This window comes from Erigeron canadensis, chromosome 5 (genome assembly GCF_010389155.1).
Source record: "Erigeron canadensis isolate Cc75 chromosome 5, C_canadensis_v1, whole genome shotgun sequence".
NCBI classification, from domain to species: domain Eukaryota; kingdom Viridiplantae; phylum Streptophyta; class Magnoliopsida; order Asterales; family Asteraceae; genus Erigeron; species Erigeron canadensis.
In genome coordinates, this window is record NC_057765.1 from 32,934,976 (window position 1) to 32,957,913 (window position 22,938).

Here is a 22,938-nt window from a genome sequence, read left to right on the forward strand (position 1 = left end):
GCGAAACAAGTAAACGACACTGGACCGGATTGGTTTAGTATTTTTGTCCCCTTGACCTTAAGAAAATGGATAAATCGTTCAGCATGAGGGTAATTGGCCAAATTTGAGCTAAAAGTAACATCAAAGATCACACCTTTTTTTTTTCTTAAACCTTATCCGAGTACATAAGCTAAAGCTTCTATTTTTTTTTACCCCTTCAACTAACTTCATTTTTTTGTTTAGCCTCCTATCGTCAACGACTAAGAAGTCATATACACATACATAAAATTAAAAAGGTAAATAATAAAGATTCTTATCTAGGCTGGGATAAGTCAAGTTTATAGCTTTGATGTATGAGATTTAACTGGTATTTTTGTGGTTATTATTCAGAGTTTTTCTTCTATCATTTCACGAAATTTATTCAATGAGGTTCAAACTCGGATCTCTTTTGAGACCTTTAAACGCCTTAACCCCAATAGGTCATTATGGACATCGTTAATTATTACATTACATATAAACTAGTTTAAAAAATTTAATTATTTCACCTATGAGTATGTACACAACATTAAAGTCTCTAAAATCTTAACAAAGACTAAAATATATCGGATATAAATCACACGATGCTAAAAATTAAAACAAGTTTTTGACCAATAACATGTTCAATTGTTCATTCTAGGTGTAAAATAAATTTGAAACATGATAAATAACAGCTTATCAAATAGAAACATGATATTCACTATCAATGCAACAACACCAAGAGAGATGTATAAATATTAATGTCAATATCAAGTCAAAACTAACTATAACTCTCAAATGTAACCCATATATACATATACATACACACATATATAACTATAGATAACAGCCCATTTCTTCGTCTCATAACTGTTACACAAAAATCAGTTAACTTCCCTCTCTTTCAACCACCATCACACCACCACCATGAACCCAACAAACCACCTCATTTTCTTCATCTTGATCACAACCCTCATAAGACCAAACCCATCACTAGCAATCCCTCGAAACACCACATTCGATTTCTCATCACTCCAGCCTGAAAACCTCACTCTCCTCGGCGATTCCCACTTCCAAAACGACGTCGTTAGCCTCACAATCCAATCCGAAACCCCCTCTTCCTCTTCCGGTACCATCATTTACACTGCCCCAATTCGTTTCTCCGATAACCGAACCAATTCCACCACTTCTTTCTCCACAAGTTTCTCATTTTCAATTACTAACTATGGCCCGAATTCCCCTGTTTCCCCTGTTTTGGGTGGTGGGTTATCGTTCTTTATCTCGCCTGGAAATCAGACTCTTGGGTCTCCTGGTGGATATTTGGGTCTTGTGAATGCTTCTATGTTGACCCAAAACAGGTTTATTGCTATAGAATTCGATACACGGCTTGATGCCCATTTTCATGACCCGAATGATAATCATGTTGGGTTGGATATCGATAGCTTGAATTCGATCAAAAGTGTTGATTGTATGTTGTTTGGGATTGATTTAAGAAGTGGGGTTTCTTCTTTTACTTCTTGGATTGATTATTTTCACGAGTTAAAGAATCTCAAAGTGTTTTTGACCCGTTCGCGTTTAAAGCCCGATTCCCCAATTTTGAGTGTGGATATTGATCTTTCGGGCTATTTTGAAGAATATATGTATGTGGGCTTTTCGGGTTCAACACAAGGAAGTACAGAGTCTCATTGGATTGAAAGTTGGAGCTTTAACTCATCTGGGATCAAACATTTCAACCCAAAAAACGATAATCCATACAATGTGAGTAGTGAAATGGTTCCAATACAGATTTCGGGTCATTCTGGGTACAGTAAGTACCGTAGAAAACTCGGGTATGGTTTGGGGGTTTCTGGCCCGATGTTTGTTTTCGCAGTTTTAGTACTAGTCGGGTACATTGCAGTTAAAAAATGGAAGGAAATCAAGATTGAAACGAGCATAAAAACCGGGTTTAAAAGAGGACCAAGACAGTTTAGTTACAAAGAACTCAAAATGGCTACAAATAACTTCCATTTGAGTCGAATAATAGGTCATGGTGCATTCGGGATTGTTTATAAGGCCTTCTTGATATCGTCAGGAGCAACTTCTGCAGCTGTGAAAAGATCTATGTGTTCCCCAGAAGCAAAAGACGATTTCTTGGCTGAGTTATCGGTTATAGCGCGTTTAAGACACAAGAATCTTGTTCAGCTACTTGGATGGTGTGTCGAAAAAGGGGAGTTCTTGTTAGTTTACGAGTTAATGCCATACGGGTCAATAGACAAAGTGTTGTATCAAGATCCTGATCTTTTGGGTTTTTTAACATGGAACCGTAGATACAAAATCGCGATTGGGTTAGCTTCTGTTTTAGCTTATCTTCATCAAGAATGTGATAAGTTGGTTATCCATAGAGATATAAAGTCAAGTAATGTAATGCTAGATGAACACTTTAATGCCCGTTTAGGTGATTTCGGGCTGGCCCGTTTGATAGATCATAACAAAAGCCCGGTTTCAACTTTAACAGCTGGGACCATGGGTTATTTGGCCCCTGAGTATCTACACTGTGGAAAAGCAACCGATAAAACCGATGTGTATAGCTACGGTGTGGTGGTGTTAGAAGTGTGTTGTGGACGAAGGCCTATCGAGAAGGAAACTGGGGTCGAAAAGATGGTGAATTTGGTTGATTGGGTGTGGGACTTGTATGCAAAAGATGAGATTTTGGATGCTATTGATGAAAGGCTTAATGGTGAGTTTAATAAGGATGAAGCTAGGAGGTTGTTGATGGTTGGGTTAAGTTGTGTGAACCCGAGAAGCGAAATGAGGCCCACGATGGGTCGAGTGTTGCAAATATTGAACCGCGATGCGGAGGAGGAGATGGCGGTGGTTCCGTTGATGAAACCAAAAGTGAGTTTTTGTGCTAGTTTGCCTTTGAATGTTGAGGATCTTGTGTTTTGTTCGGAAGATGATGATGATGAACAAGAAAGTGATAGTAGTTGTACGACTTTGGATGGTGGATTTGAGATTCGTATTGAAGGGTCTAGTTTCTAGATATTATCAAGTTTGTTGGATCGATTGTTTGATAATGTAGATTGTTTATGAAAACGATTTATTTTCCCGTCATTGATGTCGCATTTTTCTTTTAATAACAGATAGATACACTTTACAACATTCTACTTCAAAATACAACTTTACAAACGATGTATACTCTCACATATAATACAACATGGATAGGCCTCGTCGCCTCGACATCAACTTAAACGGCTAAAAGATAACTTGTACTATGAATGTACAAATTCCATTCTTACCATACTTATAATCAATTTAAGCATATTTATAATCAGCATCTTTTATATACAAAATGATTAACAATAACAAAATAAACTTTACACTTAACATATAAACTTGTATTATAAATTTATAATTGTTACAAATTTAAACAGTTTCATTCCATCAACCGTCACATAAACATCTCATTCACTCTATGTTAATCAACATCCAACTTTCATTATTTATGTGAACTCATAATTCTATATGAAACACGTAAATATTCATGTAGACCTTTCATCACACTAAGAGTACTATCAAGTCTCAAATCTAGATACATCAAGAACTTTATACATCTCAAATAAAACTAATAATAAGTCTATGTCGTTAACAATATACGGTGTGTTGCGTATATCTATTCTCTTTTATCAACGTTAATTCAAATTGATTTAAAGTTTTAGTTGAGACAACTAGTTTCATATAAGAAATATACTTACAATATAACACATTAACAATATTGTTAAAATATACGGTAATAATATCATAAAATATGCGAATGGGTAACGACCAATCTTACATTGCACATAGATTTTTCTCTAAAGACAAATGACCACTACAATAAATGGAGAGAAATGATTAACAACAATGTTATTGTTTTAAAAAAAATATATCAATCATTAAAACGATAAATAAAAAACATAATTTTATAACAAAATAACTAACATTTACTCATTACCATTATTGACCTTTGAAACCAAAAATCTTATCTTACACTCGTAATAAGTAATATAGTTGGATCAAGTAATTAACATTTGTGTTTCTGGATAAAGAGGTCAAAGATTGGATTGAGATCAAGAGTTGATGATCTTAATAGATGTAAAACTGTTTACACCTTTTCTATCTATATCTATATCTATACTCTCTTATAAAGCATATTGGACATCTATTTTAGGAAATTAAGCATATTTTTCAGTATTTCCATAATACCCCTTACACCCTTACTTAAACATAAAACCCTTATATATATATATATATATCCCTTTTTCCCCATTCTTTCTAATCATTATACGTTCTCATCAACATTCTATCATCCTTCGCACCGTCCTCTTTTTCCACCGCCCCCTCGATTTCCACCACAACCTTCCTTTTATATTGTCTACGCTTTCTAACCGCTGCAACGCGCAGACACTATGCTCGTATTAAGAACAAGTAAAAGCCTACATTAATTTTACTTGCTCTTATATTTTCTTATCTTACAATAACTAATAATCGAAGAAGAAAAGTAAAAATCAAAGTGTACTAATCACAAAAATTAAGATTAAAAACTTAAAAATTGTAGGTCGGTTAAATCTCCTTTTAATCATCATTTTCACTATATATCCTTCCTTCCTTTCTTCCTTGCCTTGCCTTACTTAAACTAATTCCTTTCTTCTTTCTCTCATCTTTTTTGTTCTTCCCCTTATCTCTCTCACTGTCAATTACTTACACAATTTCTATATCTATATATCCATCTATATATTTACCTATCTATATAAATATATATCTGTATCTATCTAATCAACCGCCGTTTCGCACACTTAAAAAAAAAAACCCTCACCTTCCAAAAAACCCTATAATTAATTAATTTATCAATCATTAAATCTGATCCGATTTTAATTTTACGATCATCGATCGGGTTTTGTGTGTGACAAATGCTAATTTTTGATTGATTTCAATATGAAGTTGCGTAGACGGAGAGTATCAGAAGTGGTAACTGCTGCTGCTTATTACTATCATTATTTTTTTTTTTATTAAAATTTGATTTTTTATTTGTTTTGAGGTTTGCTGTAGGTTAGGGTTTATTGATATATTTTTATTTTATTTTTCTTTTAATTTACTTGATGATTAGATTATATGATTTTTTGATTGATAGATACTTAAGTTGGCAAGTCTGATTTTGATATGATTTTATGAATTAATTTGTTTCGTATATAGTTTCGGTCACTAGCTGCTTTAGGATTAGGATGCATTAGCGTTTGAAGTTTGATAATGAATGAGTATAATACTTAAAAAAAAAAACATGCATTGGTAAGGGATCGATGACGCAGCAGTGAGTGTCGAAAGCTAAAATCGTTAAAATGAAACTGTGATCAATCTGTTATAAGGGTCTGTGCTATTTTAACTTGTAAACTGTTACTTTTATATAATTTATGAGTTTTTTAGGTATAATATGTAACATTTTCCAGCATGTAATTTTTGTATATTGAGATCGCCAGTATGATTTCTATGATAGGGATAGGTTGCATAATTGTTTGAAGTTTGAAAATGAACGATGAATGAGTACAATACATAAAAATCATGCCTTGGACCGTTGTGAATCGTATGCTCACCATATAATACATCATGGTGATCAATGTGTTACGAGTCTGTATATTATAGCTTTTGTGGTAGAATATGTGATTCTCTTTGTGGAGGGATGTTTATGATTTGTTATTATAATTTGTGTGCAATCCTTGATGATATGTTTGTATGTTTTCTCTTGTGTATCAGCCTCCAAAAATCAAGTCTTTCATCAATGGGGTAATAGCTACTCCGCTTGAAAATATTGAAGAGCCCTTGAAAGGCTTCTTTTGGGACTTTGACAAGGTACTCTTGAATTCTGTTTTGTTTGATATATACTTGCATATTGTTGTTTATATCGCTGTTTATCGTGATGATTGTTTTATATACAGGGAGACTTTCATCACTGGCTTGAGCTATTTAACTACTTCGATACCTTCTTTGAGAAATACATAAAACCCAGGAAAGATTTGCAAGTTGAGGATGATTTCCTGGCGTCTGACCCTCCTTTCCCAAGGGAGGCTGTCCTGCAGATTTTACGTGTTGTACGAATTATTTTGGACAATTGCACAAATAAGCACTTCTATAGCTCCTATGAGGTAATTTTTTTACAAGTTATAATTTATGTAATTACACTGTTCTTAAAAGCCCTGCTTAGGACTGCTTAAGCATCCCTCTTGGCATTACGCATCCTTTCACTGCTTTGATCAATTCAGGTCACTTAAATGGCTCCAAGTAGTTAAGCAACCTCTTAATTTTTTAATTAGAAATTACCCATTGAATTGAGTGTTCAAAAACTAAGAAGAAATGAACCTACCTTTCCTGCCTTGTCTTCAGTCCATTTATCCTTGTTTTGGAGGGAATTTGCACGAGTCTTTCTTCAAACCTGTACAAAATTTCAGTTGTTGTATTTTTATGTAATTGAGTAGTTATTTTTTTCTTTACTAGTGAAGTTTTCTGCTTGTGGCTCTGCTTAAGCTTTCACTCAAAGTCCAACCTTAGTTATCTAAGTACCTAGGTCACTCAAATACCTCAATATGCTTAACACTTTCTAGAAGGCTACTTGTTTATATTACCAAATTGTTAGCTACTAACACTGTAAATTCATATGTACATGTATGTAGTTTATGTATAACATGTGTTCAGTATATTTTATAAGCTCAAACACATTATTTCATCCTCTAATTGTTTCTTAGAAACGCAAAATCTAGACTTTGTTATTGTGTATTGAATACAAGTCTTTTTCTTCTTCTCATAAAAAAGAAAAAAAGGGGGGGGGGGGGGGTTGTTAAAAGTGGCTACGTTAAAGAGAAATCAATGCGATGAACAAAAATATGAATGATACTTAACTGTATTAAGTTATAGCTATAGGACTAATTTCTATGCTTAGCATGCTTTATTTTTCTTGGAGTCTATAGAGTTTTTTGAACTTGTTTTAGCCCATATGGTACATTAGCAAGGGTGGAGCTGTGATTGGATGGCTCAACAGAAGTAAAGAAGAATCATAACTGGACCGTAATAGTAATTAGGGATGGTCAATTATAATAATCCTTGAACTATATATACTGGTTTCAGAGTTAGGCCCTAACTGCAATATTTTGTGGTCCTGATTGTGTGCTTTAAAATAGTAGCGACTTAATGATCCTCATGTTGGAAGGCCAAAGGAATTTCATCCCAGATAGTTGATGTAGGATGGAATCCAGCTGGCAAGAGTTTTTTGGACAGTCAATTAGTTTGTGCTTCTTTAATGCTCTTCTGACACCCACCCACCCTTGAAAGCTTTTTATGTGGATTGATTGTATTATATATATATATATTTTACGTATAAATATTAAACTGTATTATTATTGATTCTGAAATTATACAATGCAGAATCACCTTTCCTCCCTGCTGGTTTCCACGGATGCAGATGTAGTGGAAGCCTGTCTGCAAACTTTGTCAGCTTTCTTAAAGAAGTCAATTGGTAAACATGTTATAAGAAATGTATCTCTAAACTCAAAGCTATTTGCTTTTGCCCAAGGCTGGGGTGGAAAAGATGAGGGGCTTGGATTGGTTGCATGTGCCCTAGAGAATGTATCTGACCCAGTAGCTCAGGAGTTGGGTAGCACCCTCCATTTTGAGTTCTATGAAATGAATGACACGTTAAAGGAAGAGGGTTCAACTCAAGGCTTACAAATAATCCATTTGCCTAAAATCAATACCCACGAACAGTCTGATCTTGAGCTTCTGCACAAGTTAGTTGAAGAGTATAAAGTACCATGTAGTTTAAGATTCTCACTTTTGACAAGATTACGTTTTGCAAGAGCTTTTAGCTCTTTTTCTGCTCGACAACAGTACACTTGTATTCGCTTGCATGCGTTCATAGTTCTTGTACAAGCATGCGGTGACACTGATGATCTGGTTACCTTTTTAAACACGGAGCCTGAGTTCATCAATGAATTGGTCACATTGTTGAGCTATGAAGATGCAGTCCCTGAAAAAATTCGGATATTAAGTCTGTTTTCATTGGTGGCTCTTAGTCAAGACCGCCCCCGCCAGCCAATGGTACTGTCCGCTGTAACATCCGGTGGGCATCGTGGCATACTATCAAGCCTCATGCAAAAGGCCATTGATGCCGTAGTCAGTAAATCATCTAAATGGTCTGTTCTGTTTGCCGAGGCTCTACTCTCTTTGGTGACTGTTTTAGTTTCGTCCTCCTCTGGCTGTTCTGCCATGCGTGAGGCAGGGTTTATACCTACCCTTTTGCCTCTTCTTAAAAATACGGATTCTCAGCATTTGCATCTGGTTAGCACTGCCGTGCATGTTTTAGAAACGTTTATGGATTATAGTAACCCAGCCGCTGCTTTGTTCCGAGACCTGGGAGGATTAGATGATACAATATCTCGATTGAAGATAGAAGTTTCTCATGTTGAGAATGGCAACCCCGTTCAGATGGAGAGTTCTGAATGCAGTGGCACTTCTGCTGAGTTGGATAATATGCAACCTCTATATTCTGAAGCTTTAGTATCATATCACCGGAGATCATTAATGAAAGCTTTACTGCGGGCCATCTCACTAGGAACATATGCTCCAGGAACCACTGCTCGTGTTTATGGCTCTGAAGAAAGTTTATTGCCACAATGCTTACATGTTATTTTCAAAAAAGCAAAAGATTTTGGTGGTGGGATGTTTTCACTCGCAGCAATTGTTATGAGTGATCTCATTCATAAAGATCCTACATGTTATTCAATATTAGAAGAAGCTAATCTTCCATCTGCATTTTTAGATGCTATAATGGAAGGGGTGATTTGCTCTGCTGAAGCAATAACGTGCATACCTCAATGTTTGGATGCTCTGTGTCTCAGTAACAGTGGGCTTCAGGCAGTGAAAGATCGTAATGCTTTGAGGTGCTTTGTGAAAATATTTACATCACGTAGTTACCTACGTGCCCTTATGGGTGATACTCCAAGTTCATTGTCAAGTGGCCTTGATGAACTAATGAGGCATGCTGCTTCCCTTCGTGGGCATGGGGTGGATACGCTAATTGAGATTTTGAAAGGCATTGAAAAGTTTGGGTGTGGACCTGAAGTTAGTTCTTCAACTGTTGATGTTCCGAGCTCTTCTTCAAGTCCAATGGAAACTGATGCTGATGATAAATCAGTGGAAATCAGCAAGACTGAACCATCTTCCGAGACATCTTCGTTGAATATTGAAAGTTTTCTACCTGATTGCGTGAACAATGCTGCTCGTCTACTTGAAACGATTCTTCAAAATTCTGACACGTGTCGCATATTTGTTGAGAAAAAGGGGATCGAAGCGGTGCTACAGTTGTTTACCTTACCTTTGATGCCTCCCTCTATTTCTGTTGGACAAAGTATATCAATTGCATTCAAGAACTTCTCTCCACATCATTCTGCATCTCTTGCTCGAGCATTATCCCTTTTCTTGAAAGAGCATTTGAAAGTGACAAATGAGCTACTTGCTTCTCTTGGAGGTATGCAGCTTGCACAGCTGGAAGAGTCCAAAAGAGCAAAGGTTTTAAGGTGCCTTTCTAGTCTTGAAGGTATTCTGTGTCTTTCGAATTCTCTGTCAAAAGGCACTACAAATCTTGTTTCTGAACTTGGAACTTCTGATGCGGACGTGTTGAGGGATCTTGGAGTTGCTTATAGGGAAATACTCTGGCAAGTTTCTGTGGGACGCGATTCTAAAATGGATGAAAAACCGATAAATGAAACAGAGGCTGAAAATGTTAATGCTGATGCTGCTATTGCTGCAAGTGATGATGATGCAAGCATGCCAGCAGTTAGATATATGAATCCGGTTTCTGTTCGGAATAGTTCACATCCGCACTGGGGCCTAGAGCGTGACTTTGTTTCAGTGGTTCGATCTGGTGAAGGGTTCAGTCGACGCAGCCGACACGGGCTAGCCCGTATCAGAGGAGGAAGGACAAGCAGGCATCTTGAATCCTTGCATATTGATCCAGAAACTTCCATGAGTAACACTGAGACGAGTACCTCACAAGATCATAAGAAAAAAAGCCCCGAGGTCATTGTTATGGAAAATCTGAACAAACTTGCTTCTACCGTTCGTTCTTTTTTAACAACACTAGTAAAAGGATTTCCGTCATCTAACCGCCGAAGAGCTGAAACTGGGTCACTAAGTACAGCTTCAAAGAACATTGGAACTGCATTATCAAAGATCTTTCTTGAAGCCCTCAGTTTCCCTGGGTATACTGGGGGTTCGGGCATGGATATGCTGTTGTCCGTGAAGTGTCATTATCTTGGCAAAGTTGTGGATCATATGGCAGCGCTAACATTTGATAGTAGGCGGCGAATCTGCCATACAGTAATGATAAATAACTTTTATGTCCAGGGGACCTTCAAGGAGCTACTGAACACTTTTGAAGCTACAAGTCAGTTGCTATGGACATTGCCTTATTCTGCTTCAACCTCCGGTGGTGATCATGAAAAGGGTGAAGCAAGCAAATTGTCTCACAGTTCGTGGTTGCTTGACACATTGCAGAGTTACTGTCGTCTTCTAGAGTTTTTTATTAACTCTACCTTTCTTTTGCCTCCAACATCGACATCTCAAGCCCAGCTGCTTGTACAACCCGTGGCTGTTGGTTTATCAATTGGGTTATTTCCAGTTCCACGAGATCCTGAAGTGTTTGTTCGTATGCTGCAATCCCAGGTTCTGGACGTCATCCTACCCATCTGGAATCATCCAATGTTCCCAAGCTGTAATCCAGGGTTCATTACTACAATTGTAACACTTGTCACTCATATTTACTGCGGTGTTGGTGATGCAAAAAGAAGTCGCAGTGGTGGGTCTGGTGGTGCTAACCAGCGTTTCATCCCACCTCCACCGGATGAAGCCACTATTGCTACCATTGTGGAGATGGGATTTACCAGGGCAAGAGCAGAAGAAGCATTAAGACGTGTTGAAACTAATAGTGTCGAGATGGCCATGGAATGGTTGTTCACTCACGCCGATGATCCAGTGCAGGAGGATGATGAGCTGGCAAGAGCACTTGCTTTATCTTTAGGGAACTCATCAGAGACTCCTAAAGTGGATAACAATGCAGAAAAGTCAACTGATGTCGAAACAGAAGTGGCGGAAGTGAGGACACCAATGCCGCCTATTGATGACATTCTCGCAGCTACTATGAAGCTATTTCAAAGTAGTGATTTAATGGCTTTTCCCTTGACGGATTTGCTTGTTACTTTCTGCAGCAGGAATAAAGGGGAAGATCGTCTTAGAGTGATTTCATTTCTTATTCAACAGTTAAAACTTTGCCCACTGGAGGCTTCAAAGGAGACAAGTACACTTTGTATGGTATCACACACATTGGCATTGCTTCTCGCGGAAGATGTTATTGCCAGAGAAATTGCTGTAAAAAATGGCATCGTCTCGGTATCAATTGACATCTTAATAAAGTTTATAGCAGGAATCAAGTCACAAAATGAACTTTTGGTACCAAAGTGCATCAGTGCTCTGCTTCTCATCTTAGATAATTTGTTGCAGTCCAGACCCAAAATTTCTTCTGACAGCAAAGAAGGAACACAAACAGAATCTTTACCTGAAGCAAAACAAGGAGATGAAGGTATTGAACAGAAACCTACTCCAGATAGTGTGGATAACGAAGCAGGGAGTGCGTTTGAAAAGATATTTGGGAAATCTACTGGTTGTCTCACCGTTGAAGAGGGTAGTAGGGTACTCAGCGTTGCATGTGATCTGATTAAACGGCATGTCCCTGCAATGGTTATGCAAGCAGTTCTGCTATTGTGTGCTCGTTTGACGAAAACACACACTCTGGCATTACAGTTTCTTGAAAATGGGGGTCTGATTGATCTTTTCAGTATACCTAAGACTTGCTTCTTCCCTGGATATGACACAGTAGCTTCTGCTATCATACGGCATCTTATTGAAGATCCTCAAACGCTGCAAACAGCAATGGAGTTGGAAGTACGTCAGGCTTTAAGTGGCAGCCGGCATGCTGGCCGTGTCCCTCCACGAGCATTCTTGACATCTATGGCACCCCTTATTTCCCGAGATCCCGAAGTTTTCATGAAAGCGGCAGCAGGTGTATGTCATGTAGAAACAACAGGTGGCAGGACGGTGGTTGTATTATCCAAAGAAAAGGAAAAGGATAAATCAAAAGCACCTGGCGTTGAAATTGGGACATCTGCCGATCGTATACCAGAAAGTAGATCTCAAGAGGGACCAATGAAGTGTGGCAAATCTCAGAAGAAGATTCCTGCTAACCTCACACAGGTGGTTGATCATCTGCTTGAAATTGTGATGAAATATCCTTCTTTGAATCCTGAGGAAGATTGCACGAAATCTGCTATGGATGTAGATGATTCTGCTTCCAACAAGGGTAAAATGAAGGTTGACGAGACCAGAGAAGAATTGGATAGTCTTTCAGAGAAATCAGCAGGTTTAGTTAAGGTGACTTTCGTCCTCAAGTTGCTGAGTGATATTCTTCTGATGTATGTACATGCAGTTGGAATAATATTAAAACGTGATCTGGAGATGCACGGGGGAATGGTACATCATGTCATGCATCGACTTTTACACCCTTCTGTAGATAAAGCGGCTGGATCTGATGAATGGAGAGGGAAATTATCTGAAAAGGCTTCGTGGTTTTTGGTGGTTTTGTGTGGCCGGTCAAGTGAAGGTCGTAGGCGTGTGATAAATGTACTTGTTAAAGCTTTGTCTTCATTTGCCACTGCAGCTAGCAATTCATCTATAAACAGTTTATTGCCTGATAAAAGGGTTGTTGCATTTGTTGATTTGGTTTATTCAATTTTGTCAAAAAATTCATCATCAAGTAATGTACCTGGATCTGGATGTTCTCCGGATATAGCTAGAGGAATGATTGATGGGGGAATGATTCCATGTCTATCTAGCATTCTTCAGGTACTGGATCTTGATCACCCTGATGCTCCAAAAGTTGTAAATATCATTCTTAAAGCTTTAGAAGGCTTAACACGGGCTGCCAATGCGGTAGAGCAGCTTGCATTATCTGATTTGGCCAATAAGAAAAAGTCTGTTAGTTTGGATACCAGATCTGATAATCAGGCAGTTGATACTTCTGTCAATCATATTCCAGAGGGTAATCACGATGATAGTCAACATGAGATTACAGGCGCTGATGAATCTGAGCAACGTCATGAAGAAGCAACTCGGGGTGAAGGCAATCACCAATCAGATTTAAACCAGGCTGCAGAGCAGGAGTTGAGGATTGACATGGATGAGACTGAGAACGTTGGGTTCATGCATGAGGAGATGGAAGATGGTGGTGATTTAAGGGATTCTGATCAAATTGAGATGACTTTTCATGTTGAGAGTAGGACAGGTGATCATACTGGTGATGAAGATGACGACATGGGTGATGATGGCGAGGATGAGGAGGATGATGATGACGGGGATGATGAGGATGAGGATATAGCCGAGGATGGTACTGCTCTTATGTCATTAGCTGATACAGATGTTGAAGACCATGATGAAACCGGTTTGGGAGATGAATACAATGATGACATGGTTGATGAAGAGGATGATGATTACCATGAAAACCGTGTTATTGAGGTAAGATGGAGAGAAGCCCTTGATGGAGTACTTGGTCAGCCAGGAGCAGAAAGTGGACTTATCGACATTGCTGCAGAGCCCTTTGAAGGTGTTAATGTTGATGACCTTTTTGGCCTTCGTAGACCTCTGGGCTTTGATCGACGTCGTCAGCAGAGTAGAACCTCGTTTGAGAGATCGGGTACAGAGGGGAATAATGGTCTGCAACATCCTCTTCTATCGAGACCAACACAGTCTGGTGAATTGGGTTCATTGTGGTCAACGGGTGGTAACTCATCTCGTGATGTGGACTCATTGTCTGGTGGGAGCTTTGATGTTGCCCACTTCTATATGTTTGATGCTCCTGTTCTTCCATTTGATCATGTACAATCTACTGTATTTGGTGACAGAGTTGGTGGAGGTGCTGCACCACCCCCACTCGCTGATTTTTCTGTTGGTTTGGAGTCTTTGCGTGGACCTGCACGAAGAGGTCCAGGTGATGGTCGGTGGACTGATGATGGTCAACCACAAGCAGGTGGTCAGGCTGCTGCTATTGCACAGGCTGTAGAAGAGCAGTTCATGTCTCAGCTACGCAGTATTGCTCCTCCTCCCAGTTCTATCGATATACCTTCCCATAATTCTGGATTGGCCAATGATAATCAGGTTGCAACAGCAGAGGGCACGGATAGTGATGTTCTGCGGACTGAAGGTCAACATGAAGAGAATGATCAAAATGTTAATCAACTAGTTGAACTAGTGGAGCAATCGGGAGGAGAAGCAGGTGAACCCAGCTCAGATGAAAACAATGCACCAGATAGTCACGCTGATATGGAAATAGGCGAAGGAAATGGAAATGTGAATGAGCAACAGGTAGAGTTAGAATATTACGTTATTTAGTTCAATTGTTTGTGTGTGAGCTTTGTTGCTAATGAATTTATGCACGTTGTCTTTTCAGGAATTCTCAGCAACCGATGATGTGGCAAGCAACCATCCGCCGGTGACCACAGGTGATAATGTGCCCAGTTCTGGTGATCAAGTTGATGTTGAGATGAACATTGTTGGTACTGAAGGAGACCCATTGCCTTCAGTGGGTGTCATAGAGGAATCATTATCTGAACAGGACACTCGTGTTGGCCACGATGAAGGCCAAACTGGTCAATCCGATGAAACTGGTGCAACTAATGCAGACTCCGGTGCAAATGGAATAGATCCTACCTTTTTGGAGGCACTACCTGCAGATCTAAGAGCAGAAGTCCTGGCTTCACAACAAGCTCAATCTACCCCAGCTCCAGTCCCTGCTCCTGCTTCTGCTTCTGCCACAGCTGAAGAAATTGATCCAGAATTTTTAGCCGCGCTTCCTCCAGATATCCAAGCAGAAGTGTTAGCCCAACAACGTGCACAGAGGGTTGCACATCAAGCTGAAGGGCAACCTGTAGATATGGATAATGCTTCAATTATAGCTACTTTCCCTGCTGATTTGCGTGAAGAGGTTTGCCCTCTTTATTTCAAGACTTAAAGGTCGTTGCTTTATTTTTAATTTTTTCTATTATTGTTGATTCTTATAGGTGCTATTGACGTCTTCAGAGGCAGTTCTTTCAGCCTTGCCATCCCCATTACTTGCTGAAGCACAAATGCTCAGGGACAGAGCCATGAGCCACTATCAGGCTCGCAGCTTGTTTGGAAATAGCCATAGACTCAATAGTCGGAGGAATGGGTTGGGGTTTGATAGGCAAACCGTAATTGATAGGGGTGTTGGTGTTACTATAGGAAGGAGGTCGTCTTCTGCTCTTATAGAAAGCTTGAAAGTGAAGGAAGTTGAGGGGGAGCCGCTTTTGGATCCTGATGCTTTAAAAGCATTAATCAGGCTTTTACGACTAGCGCAGGTACTAATTACTCTATGTAGATACTGATATATAATTTAGAAAGGGAATATTATTATTAATTTTTGATCACTTTGACTTCCTGATGTAGCCCCTTGGGAAAGGTCTTCTGCAAAGACTTTTTTTGAATTTAAGCGCCCATAGTTGTACAAGGGCAGTTCTCGTTTTCTTGCTACTGGACATGATCAAGATGGAGACTGGAGACCATGTTGGTGGATTAACAACGTTAAATTCTCAGAGGCTCTATGGTTGTCAGTCAAATGTTGTTTATGGCCGATCACAGCTGTTGGATGGTAATGTATCCCTTATATGTGAATTTTGGTTTGTATTTGAAATTTGATATTTGGATGTTGATATATGAGTTCTTTCTTTACAGGTCTCCCACCACTTGTACTTCGCCGGGTCCTTGAAATTTTGACATATTTAGCTACAAATCATTCTTCTGTCGCTAATTTGTTGTTCTACTTTGATTCTTCACTTATTCCTGAGACCTTGAATCTCAAATTTCTTGATAAGAAGAATGCTAAGGGAAAAGAAAAGGTTGTTGAAGGAGGAGAAATCTCTCAAACGGTTGGATCGGAGGATGATATCCCCTTATTATTATTTGTAAAGCTTTTGAATCAGCCGCTTTTTCTTCGCAGTATTCCCCATCTAGAACAGGTATTTAGACTATGTGTAGTGTAATGGATCAAAGCTCAAACATTAGCTAAAGATAGAATGGGTCAATTGGGTTAAAAGTCCATGGTGTACTTGCGTCTTTAATGTTAAATTGGTAGCATAACAGTGTGATTACTTTGATCATATTGAATACCTTATGTATCTAAAATATTCAAAAAGGTGGACTTGAAAGTGGTGAACATAAAAGTGTTGGCAGGTCAGCACGTTTATCTTTATTGGTTTTCACCTATGCTAAATTGACTCGGTATTGACCAAACCCATTTTTTTTCATTAACCCTACAAGCTCTCAGCTGTGCTGGCAATGCTACACTGTTCCTGGATTTGGTACTCATCGTATATTTTATATCTATGGTGCAGGTTATGGGTCTACTTCAAGTGGTTATATACACTGCTGCTTCAAAGTTAGATTCCCAAACCCCTACTGAACAAGCAGTTACCAGTTCACAAGATCCACCTGCCAATGAGCCGTCTTCTGATCCTCATGGAGATTCTTCCTCGGTCGGAGCAGAGCCAGCAGAACCAAGTCATGACGATAAAAATGTTACTGATGGATTATCCTTGACAAATGACCAGAAGAATGGCAACATTAATGACATTTTCATGAAGTTGCCGCAAACTGATTTACATAATCTATGCAGCCTTCTTGGCCACGAGGGGTAATATTTAGTTGCAAATAATTTTCTTATATTCTGCATTGCTCGAAAGCTTAATTTCTCAATAATCTGTTAAACAGGCTATCTGATAAAGTTTACTTGCTAACTGGGGAAGTTCTGAAGAAGTTGGCTTGTGTTGCTCCATCACATAGAAAGTTCTTTATTGTAGAGCTTTCGGATCTAGCTCATAGTTTGAGTGGGTCAGCTGTTCGGGAACTCATTACATTAAGAGACACACACATGCTGGGTTTGAGTGCGGGTTCCATGGCTGGGGCTGCTGTTTTAAGAATCCTGCAAACACTTAGCTCACTTACCATGCCTGACATTGAGAGTGGTATTGGTGTGAAAATTGACGACAATCAAGAGCATGTTACAATGTGGAAACTAAATCTCTCGCTTGAGCCATTATGGCAAGAGTTAAGTGAGTGTATAAGTGTCACCGAGTCACAACTGTCACAGGGTTCGTTTTCTCCTGTTATGTCAAATACCAATACAGGTGAGCATGTACAAGGTGTGGGTGCTTCGTCTCTATCTCCTTCACTACCCCCAGGAACTCAGAGACTTTTACCCTTCATTGAGGCCTTCTTAGTCTTGTGTGAAAAGCTTCAAGCAAACACTTCTCTTCTACAACAAGATGATGCCTATGCAACAGCACGGGAAGTGAAGGAGTTTGTTGGAAACTCGTCACCGAGTGGATCGGGAATTGATGGTGCTGTGACATTTGCTAAGTTTGCGGAAAAACATCGGCGGCTTTTGAATGCTTTTGTCAGACAAAATCCGGGCTTGTTGGAGAAGTCACTTTCTATGATGCTGAAAGCACCAAGGTTAATTGATTTTGACAACAAAAGGTCGTATTTCCGTTCCAGAATTAGGCAGCAACATGATCAACACTTAACGGGTCCATTGCGGATAAGTGTTCGGCGGGCATATGTTCTAGAAGATTCCTACAATCAGTTGCGCATGCGGCCCACACAGGACTTAAAAGGGCGTTTAAATGTGCATTTTCAAGGTGAAGAAGGTATTGATGCAGGTGGTTTGACTAGAGAATGGTATCAACTGCTATCGAGGGTGATATTTGATAAAGGAGCTCTGCTTTTTACAACTGGAGGAAACAATGCAACTTTCCAGCCAAACCCTAATTCTGTCTATCAGACTGAGCATCTTTCTTACTTCAAATTTGTGGGCCGTGTGGTACCTCCCTACATCTCTTTTATTTTTTATTTTTCTTATAAATAGTTAATATTTTTCAAGGTTCTAAAATGAGGTCGTATTCTTATTATAGGTTGCTAAAGCTCTATTTGATGGGCAACTCTTGGATGTGTACTTTACACGATCGTTCTATAAACATATTCTTGGTGTGAAGGTGACATATCATGATATAGAGGCTGTTGACCCTGATTATTACAAGAACTTGAAGTGGTTGCTGGAGGTAAATACATTTGTGTTAATATGGTTTTTGTTATTCTGCTAGAGTTCATGTGACATCTTTCTGCCTGCATTATGCGTTTTCACTGACATTCTTCCCCATTACCAGAACGATGTAAGTGACATACTGGACCTGACATTCAGTATGGATGCCGATGAAGAAAAGCATATACTCTACGAGAAGACAGAGGTGCATATGCAGTCTATATTATTTCCACCGACAAAGTTATTAAATTTAATTTTGTATTATTGGTTGAATCTTTTTATGTACCGCAAATGATGCTTTTTGTTTTTGATATTGGAAAAGGTTACTGATCATGAGCTGAAACCGGGTGGACGGAACATAAGGGTAACAGAAGAGACCAAGCACGAGTATGTGGATCTTGTTGCCGAACATATACTTACCAATGCGATTCGTCCCCAAATCAATTCCTTTTTGGAGGGTTTTAATGAGTTAATACCGCGTGACCTCATTTCTATTTTTAATGATAAAGAGCTTGAGCTACTGATCAGTGGACTTCCAGAAATTGATTGTGAGTTAACTTTTTTTGGTCTATTCAAAGTATCATTTTCTCTATTCCATGTTACTTGAGCTAACCTCTTGCTATTGCAGTGGACGATTTGAAGGCCAACACTGAATATACAGGTTACACTGTAGGTTCTAGTGTAGTTCAGTGGTTTTGGGAGGTTGTCAAAGCATTTAATAAGGAAGATAGGGCAAGATTGCTTCAATTTGTCACTGGTACATCAAAGGTATAATATATATTGACATAACTATTGCTGTTATTGATAATACTTTAAGAAGATAGAATAATAATTTTTCTGTTTCTGTCTCATTGAATTAGATATACTACAATCCTAGCGATCTTATCATATCTTAATAGCAGTTTGGAATCAGGGCAAAGTTGCATGAACTTGTAAATTACTGCATTTTGAACCCAAACTAAAATTGGAAGTTGGTTAGCTTAACTAGAAAACACTGAAGTAGCTGAAGTCAATCTAACAAAACAGAGGAACCTTTTAGTTACCAACTCTCTTTTTACCTCATAAGAAAAGTATCTCAAATGGATGTCAATGTTGCCTTTTTATGAATTTGAACATTACCTTTCAATTAATTTGTCCAAAAATCAAGTGCAATATAATCTAAGGTGTATCATTTGCATATATTCGTGGCTTAGGTTCCACTGGAAGGTTTTAAAGCACTGCAGGGTATATCTGGTCCACAGAGATTTCAGATTCATAAAGCTTATGGAGCTCCAGAGAGACTTCCGTCGGCTCATACTTGGTTGGTGTTCATTTTAGTTTCTTGCTTTTTGGGGCCGTTATATTTAACTGATTATATTTCTAACAACTTGATTATTATTTTCCTATAGCTTCAACCAATTAGATCTTCCCGAATACACAACAAAGGAACAGCTTCAGGAGCGGTTATTACTTGCTATCCATGAAGCAAGTGAAGGTTTTGGGTTTGGCTAGTCATTATGTGCTGGATTTTGTGGTGTTGGAATCGCCCACAAGTGTTTCAGCGATTGCTATGTTATGTAGATGTAAGTTTCACTAAATGAATCGGTTAAATATTCATACTTGACACTTTGCCATCATTTCTGATTTCTTATTTTTTGCCAATGGTGCTGCTTTTTGACAGATAAAGAACGAAAATTGATTATGCATTGCGATGCAATTTGTAGAGCGGGAGTCCCTGTGAAGAAAGGAGTCATGCATGTACCAGAAGACGTCGGTGATGATGATGCTAAAGCAAGTGCTTTTTGGCTGGTTCTATTTGTAGCATGAAATGCGTTCTTTTGGGTTCCTTTCGCTTTCTGCTGACCATAATAAAATGATGAAACTTGAAAACAGATAGGCTTCATGTAAATCATAGTTCTTTTTGGTCCGTTAGTAGCTTTTGGTCCTATTGGTTTTATGATTCATGTTACCACGTACTCAGCTTTGTGAAACCATCTTCGTTTCATTTTTCCACTTTCTCAAAGCCCTATAAAACACCATTTGAACCCAAAAGCCTGCATTGATGACCCCTGAATGATATGCAAGCACGTGTAGACTGAAATGTGGTTTAACTAGTTCAAATGGAATCTCCTATTCTTAAAAAGTGTGTTGTCATAACCATATGTTTGTCTATTTCTTTAACATAGTACATAATTAACATGTCAACCAAAAGGTCAATCTATTTGACTCGAAATTTGTAGCCCGTCTAAACACAAGGACTTATCTGCAATACCTTAGAATTTTAAACCGCCGAACAAAAATTATTACTCGTATTATTGACGAGAAACTACAGTTGAGTAATAATTGTGCAACTTATAGAAAATGTTACGAATGCATAAATTATTAATGCATACATTTATACTTTGAGAAATGCTAAATACAGCCTTTAGGACTGTATTTAACGTGTATAAAAAAACTTGTACCTTCTATATTAAAAGTCTGTCCCCTGATTTTCATGGTAAATGTACAAACAATTTATGCACCTTAAACATAGCCCTAAAGGCTGTATTTAGCAAACCCCTTATACTTTAAGAAAGATCGAGTTTATTGAATGCACATTTTGGGACACTGCTTAACAAATCTCGGGTTTCATCATACGTTGCATTTCTATCGTTTGTTCAAAAAATTTTATGTTGTGTGATGCACAACTTTGAAGGATTAATGATGAAAGCATCCATGTAGTACAGTCCACCTAGTTCAATTAAATAACTAGGTCATCTAGGTGTTAGGTGTATCAAATTTTGGTTAGACAAATCGTGTCAAAACTAGTGATCAGTCCCGTCCAATGTACGGTTAGTTTCAAAATATATTAATCAAAGTTAAAAATTGGAATTTAAGTATATTAAATAGAAACCGAATAAAATTAAAATACCTAAAAATAAAACATAAAATGATTCAAATAAGGCAAAAAGCTGAAGAAGTAATGCGTAATTAACTAATCTTTCGGGGAAAACCTATCATACATATCGGAATCATACTCATTATCAGAATAATCGATATCAAACGTAGGATCATCTTCTGATTCATCTGAATAGTTCCGTTCACCTTCTTCGTTGGATTCATAACTATCATACATATCGTCGAAATAGAGATTGCTTTTATATTAAACTATATATCAATCAATAAACATAAACATATATCAATAATCAAAAAATAAAGAAGTTGCATTGCGTATGAAGATCAAGTACTAATTCTTGATGAGTAAGTTTCTACTTCATAAATCTCTATATATTTCTTTAGTAAAGTGATTCTTGATGACAACTTTTGATGTTCTAAAGTCAAAGCTAATTCAAGAGTATTTTTCTTATGCAACGAAAAGCTAGCGAACAAACAGAAATTTCTTTTGTTTCCATCAAATATAGATGAATTAAAAACTTACACAGTAACGGTATGATTTGAGCAACCATAAATATGCTCAATATCACAACTTAATCAATACGAAAGCTAAAAAAGAAACATATGAAACTCCATAATATTGATTCCATGTTACCCCTTTTTTTTCAACATTAGTTAAGTAAAGAGAGAAACAAAATATGTATGACCAATATCACAACTTAATCAATACGAAAGCTATAGAAGAAACATATGAAACTAATTTCATAGAGGAAAAGAAAGAAAAGGTGCAAGGTGAGGAGATATCGAGAGGTAGAATAGGTGAAATGAGTTCAAAGGAATTAGTTAAGACACGCTTCTTTAGCACAGGCCACGGAGTGAAGTTGGAAGGTTCAGAAAATATTTGGGGTGGAAATTTAATACAAAAATTCAGGTTGAACCTAATAAGGACCAAATAAAGGATCAATTTCATATTTTTTATCTTCCAATTGATTCAAATTGCGAAATAAATTACAAAAAGGTCTTTTTTTATTGGATGGAAATGTCTTTTGATTGGATGGGAATGAATGAAAAATTCTTAATTTTAAATCACCTCATATCAAATCCGAAAGTTTTTTTGTCTAATCTAATCTTCTAATAACTAATAATAAGTTAAGTTTCTAGTACAATACGGAACAAAAAGGACAATATACAGGATGGGTAGAAAAAGTTGTGATACCTGTCTCGATCCAGGGAAACTACAGGATCTAAAAGAATCCGTCCTGTCTGATTGATTCACCTTCAATTATTCAATCAAGGAAGCAGAGTCAACGGCCTTTGAAGAAAGATGACTTATATTTTAAGATATTGAGTTGGACTATTGATTCCAGATTACCATTTTTATTCAACTTTAGTTAAATAAAAAGAGAAACATATGAAAATTAACTTCATATAAATATTAATTCCAGTTTACCTTTTTTTTCAACTTTAGTTAAATAAAAAGAGAAACAAAAAGTGTAGAGTATATAAATTGAAAAATACATATCAATTCATCAACAAAGACCATCTCGAACGTTTTGATTTTCTTCGGGTTGTTCCACTCCGAAATAGTCCATGCATGCACAACACGAAGTCGTAGATGATGGTTAACATGTGTTGGTTTAAGATCTTCAAGAATGAACTAATGTGGTCTTATTTTTTGTTATTGAAGAAAAAAAGTCATAATGAACCTATAATTGACAACAAACTAAATTAAAAGAGATAATAATAACAATAATATAAGAATTCAATGTTAAATAATAATAATAATAACTAAATATAAACAAAGTATATAAATAAAAAGACCATTTTGGTAGTCAATCGTAGCTTTTTTTTTTACGCAGGTTTTTTTTGTT

The 22,938-nt window shown here is 37.7% G+C and overlaps 2 protein-coding genes across 2 annotated transcripts; both read left to right on the forward strand.

The window, feature by feature from the left end:
* The first annotated feature begins 850 nt into the window (after positions 1–850).
* Positions 851–3,084, forward strand: LOC122602171 (probable L-type lectin-domain containing receptor kinase S.7). The gene has a single exon (XM_043774891.1). The coding sequence runs from the start codon at positions 922–924 to the stop codon at positions 3,010–3,012; it is 2,091 nt and encodes a 696-aa protein (XP_043630826.1). The 5' UTR covers positions 851–921; the 3' UTR covers positions 3,013–3,084.
* Positions 3,085–4,809: 1,725 nt separating this feature from the next.
* LOC122599335 (E3 ubiquitin-protein ligase UPL1-like) lies at positions 4,810–20,184 on the forward strand. The gene is made up of 17 exons (XM_043771833.1): positions 4,810–4,977; positions 5,758–5,853; positions 5,940–6,146; positions 7,420–14,463; positions 14,549–15,082; positions 15,159–15,476; positions 15,565–15,766; positions 15,850–16,133; positions 16,509–16,807; positions 16,885–17,995; positions 18,087–18,233; positions 18,339–18,419; positions 18,537–18,762; positions 18,843–18,982; positions 19,408–19,514; positions 19,603–19,776; positions 19,875–20,184. The coding sequence occupies exons 1-16, from the start codon at positions 4,945–4,947 to the stop codon at positions 19,703–19,705; spliced, it is 10,932 nt and encodes a 3,643-aa protein (XP_043627768.1). The 5' UTR covers positions 4,810–4,944; the 3' UTR covers positions 19,706–19,776; positions 19,875–20,184.
* Positions 20,185–22,938: the final 2,754 nt, after the last annotated feature.

What these genes read in the sequence shown, in the direction of transcription:
- LOC122599335 (XM_043771833.1), top strand. Translation starts at nt 4,945, where the DNA reads ATGAAGTTGCGTAGACGGAGAGTATCAGAAGTG. An exon ending in GAAATGTGAATGAGCAACAG is followed by an intron (nt 14,464 to 14,548) that starts GTAGAGTTAGAA and finishes TTGTCTTTTCAG; the next exon opens with GAATTCTCAGCAACCGATGA. An exon ending in TTGTCACTGGTACATCAAAG is followed by an intron (nt 18,983 to 19,407) that starts GTATAATATATA and finishes TTCGTGGCTTAG; the next exon opens with GTTCCACTGGAAGGTTTTAA.
- LOC122602171 (XM_043774891.1), top strand. Translation starts at nt 922, where the DNA reads ATGAACCCAACAAACCACCTCATTTTCTTCATCTTGATCACAACCCTC.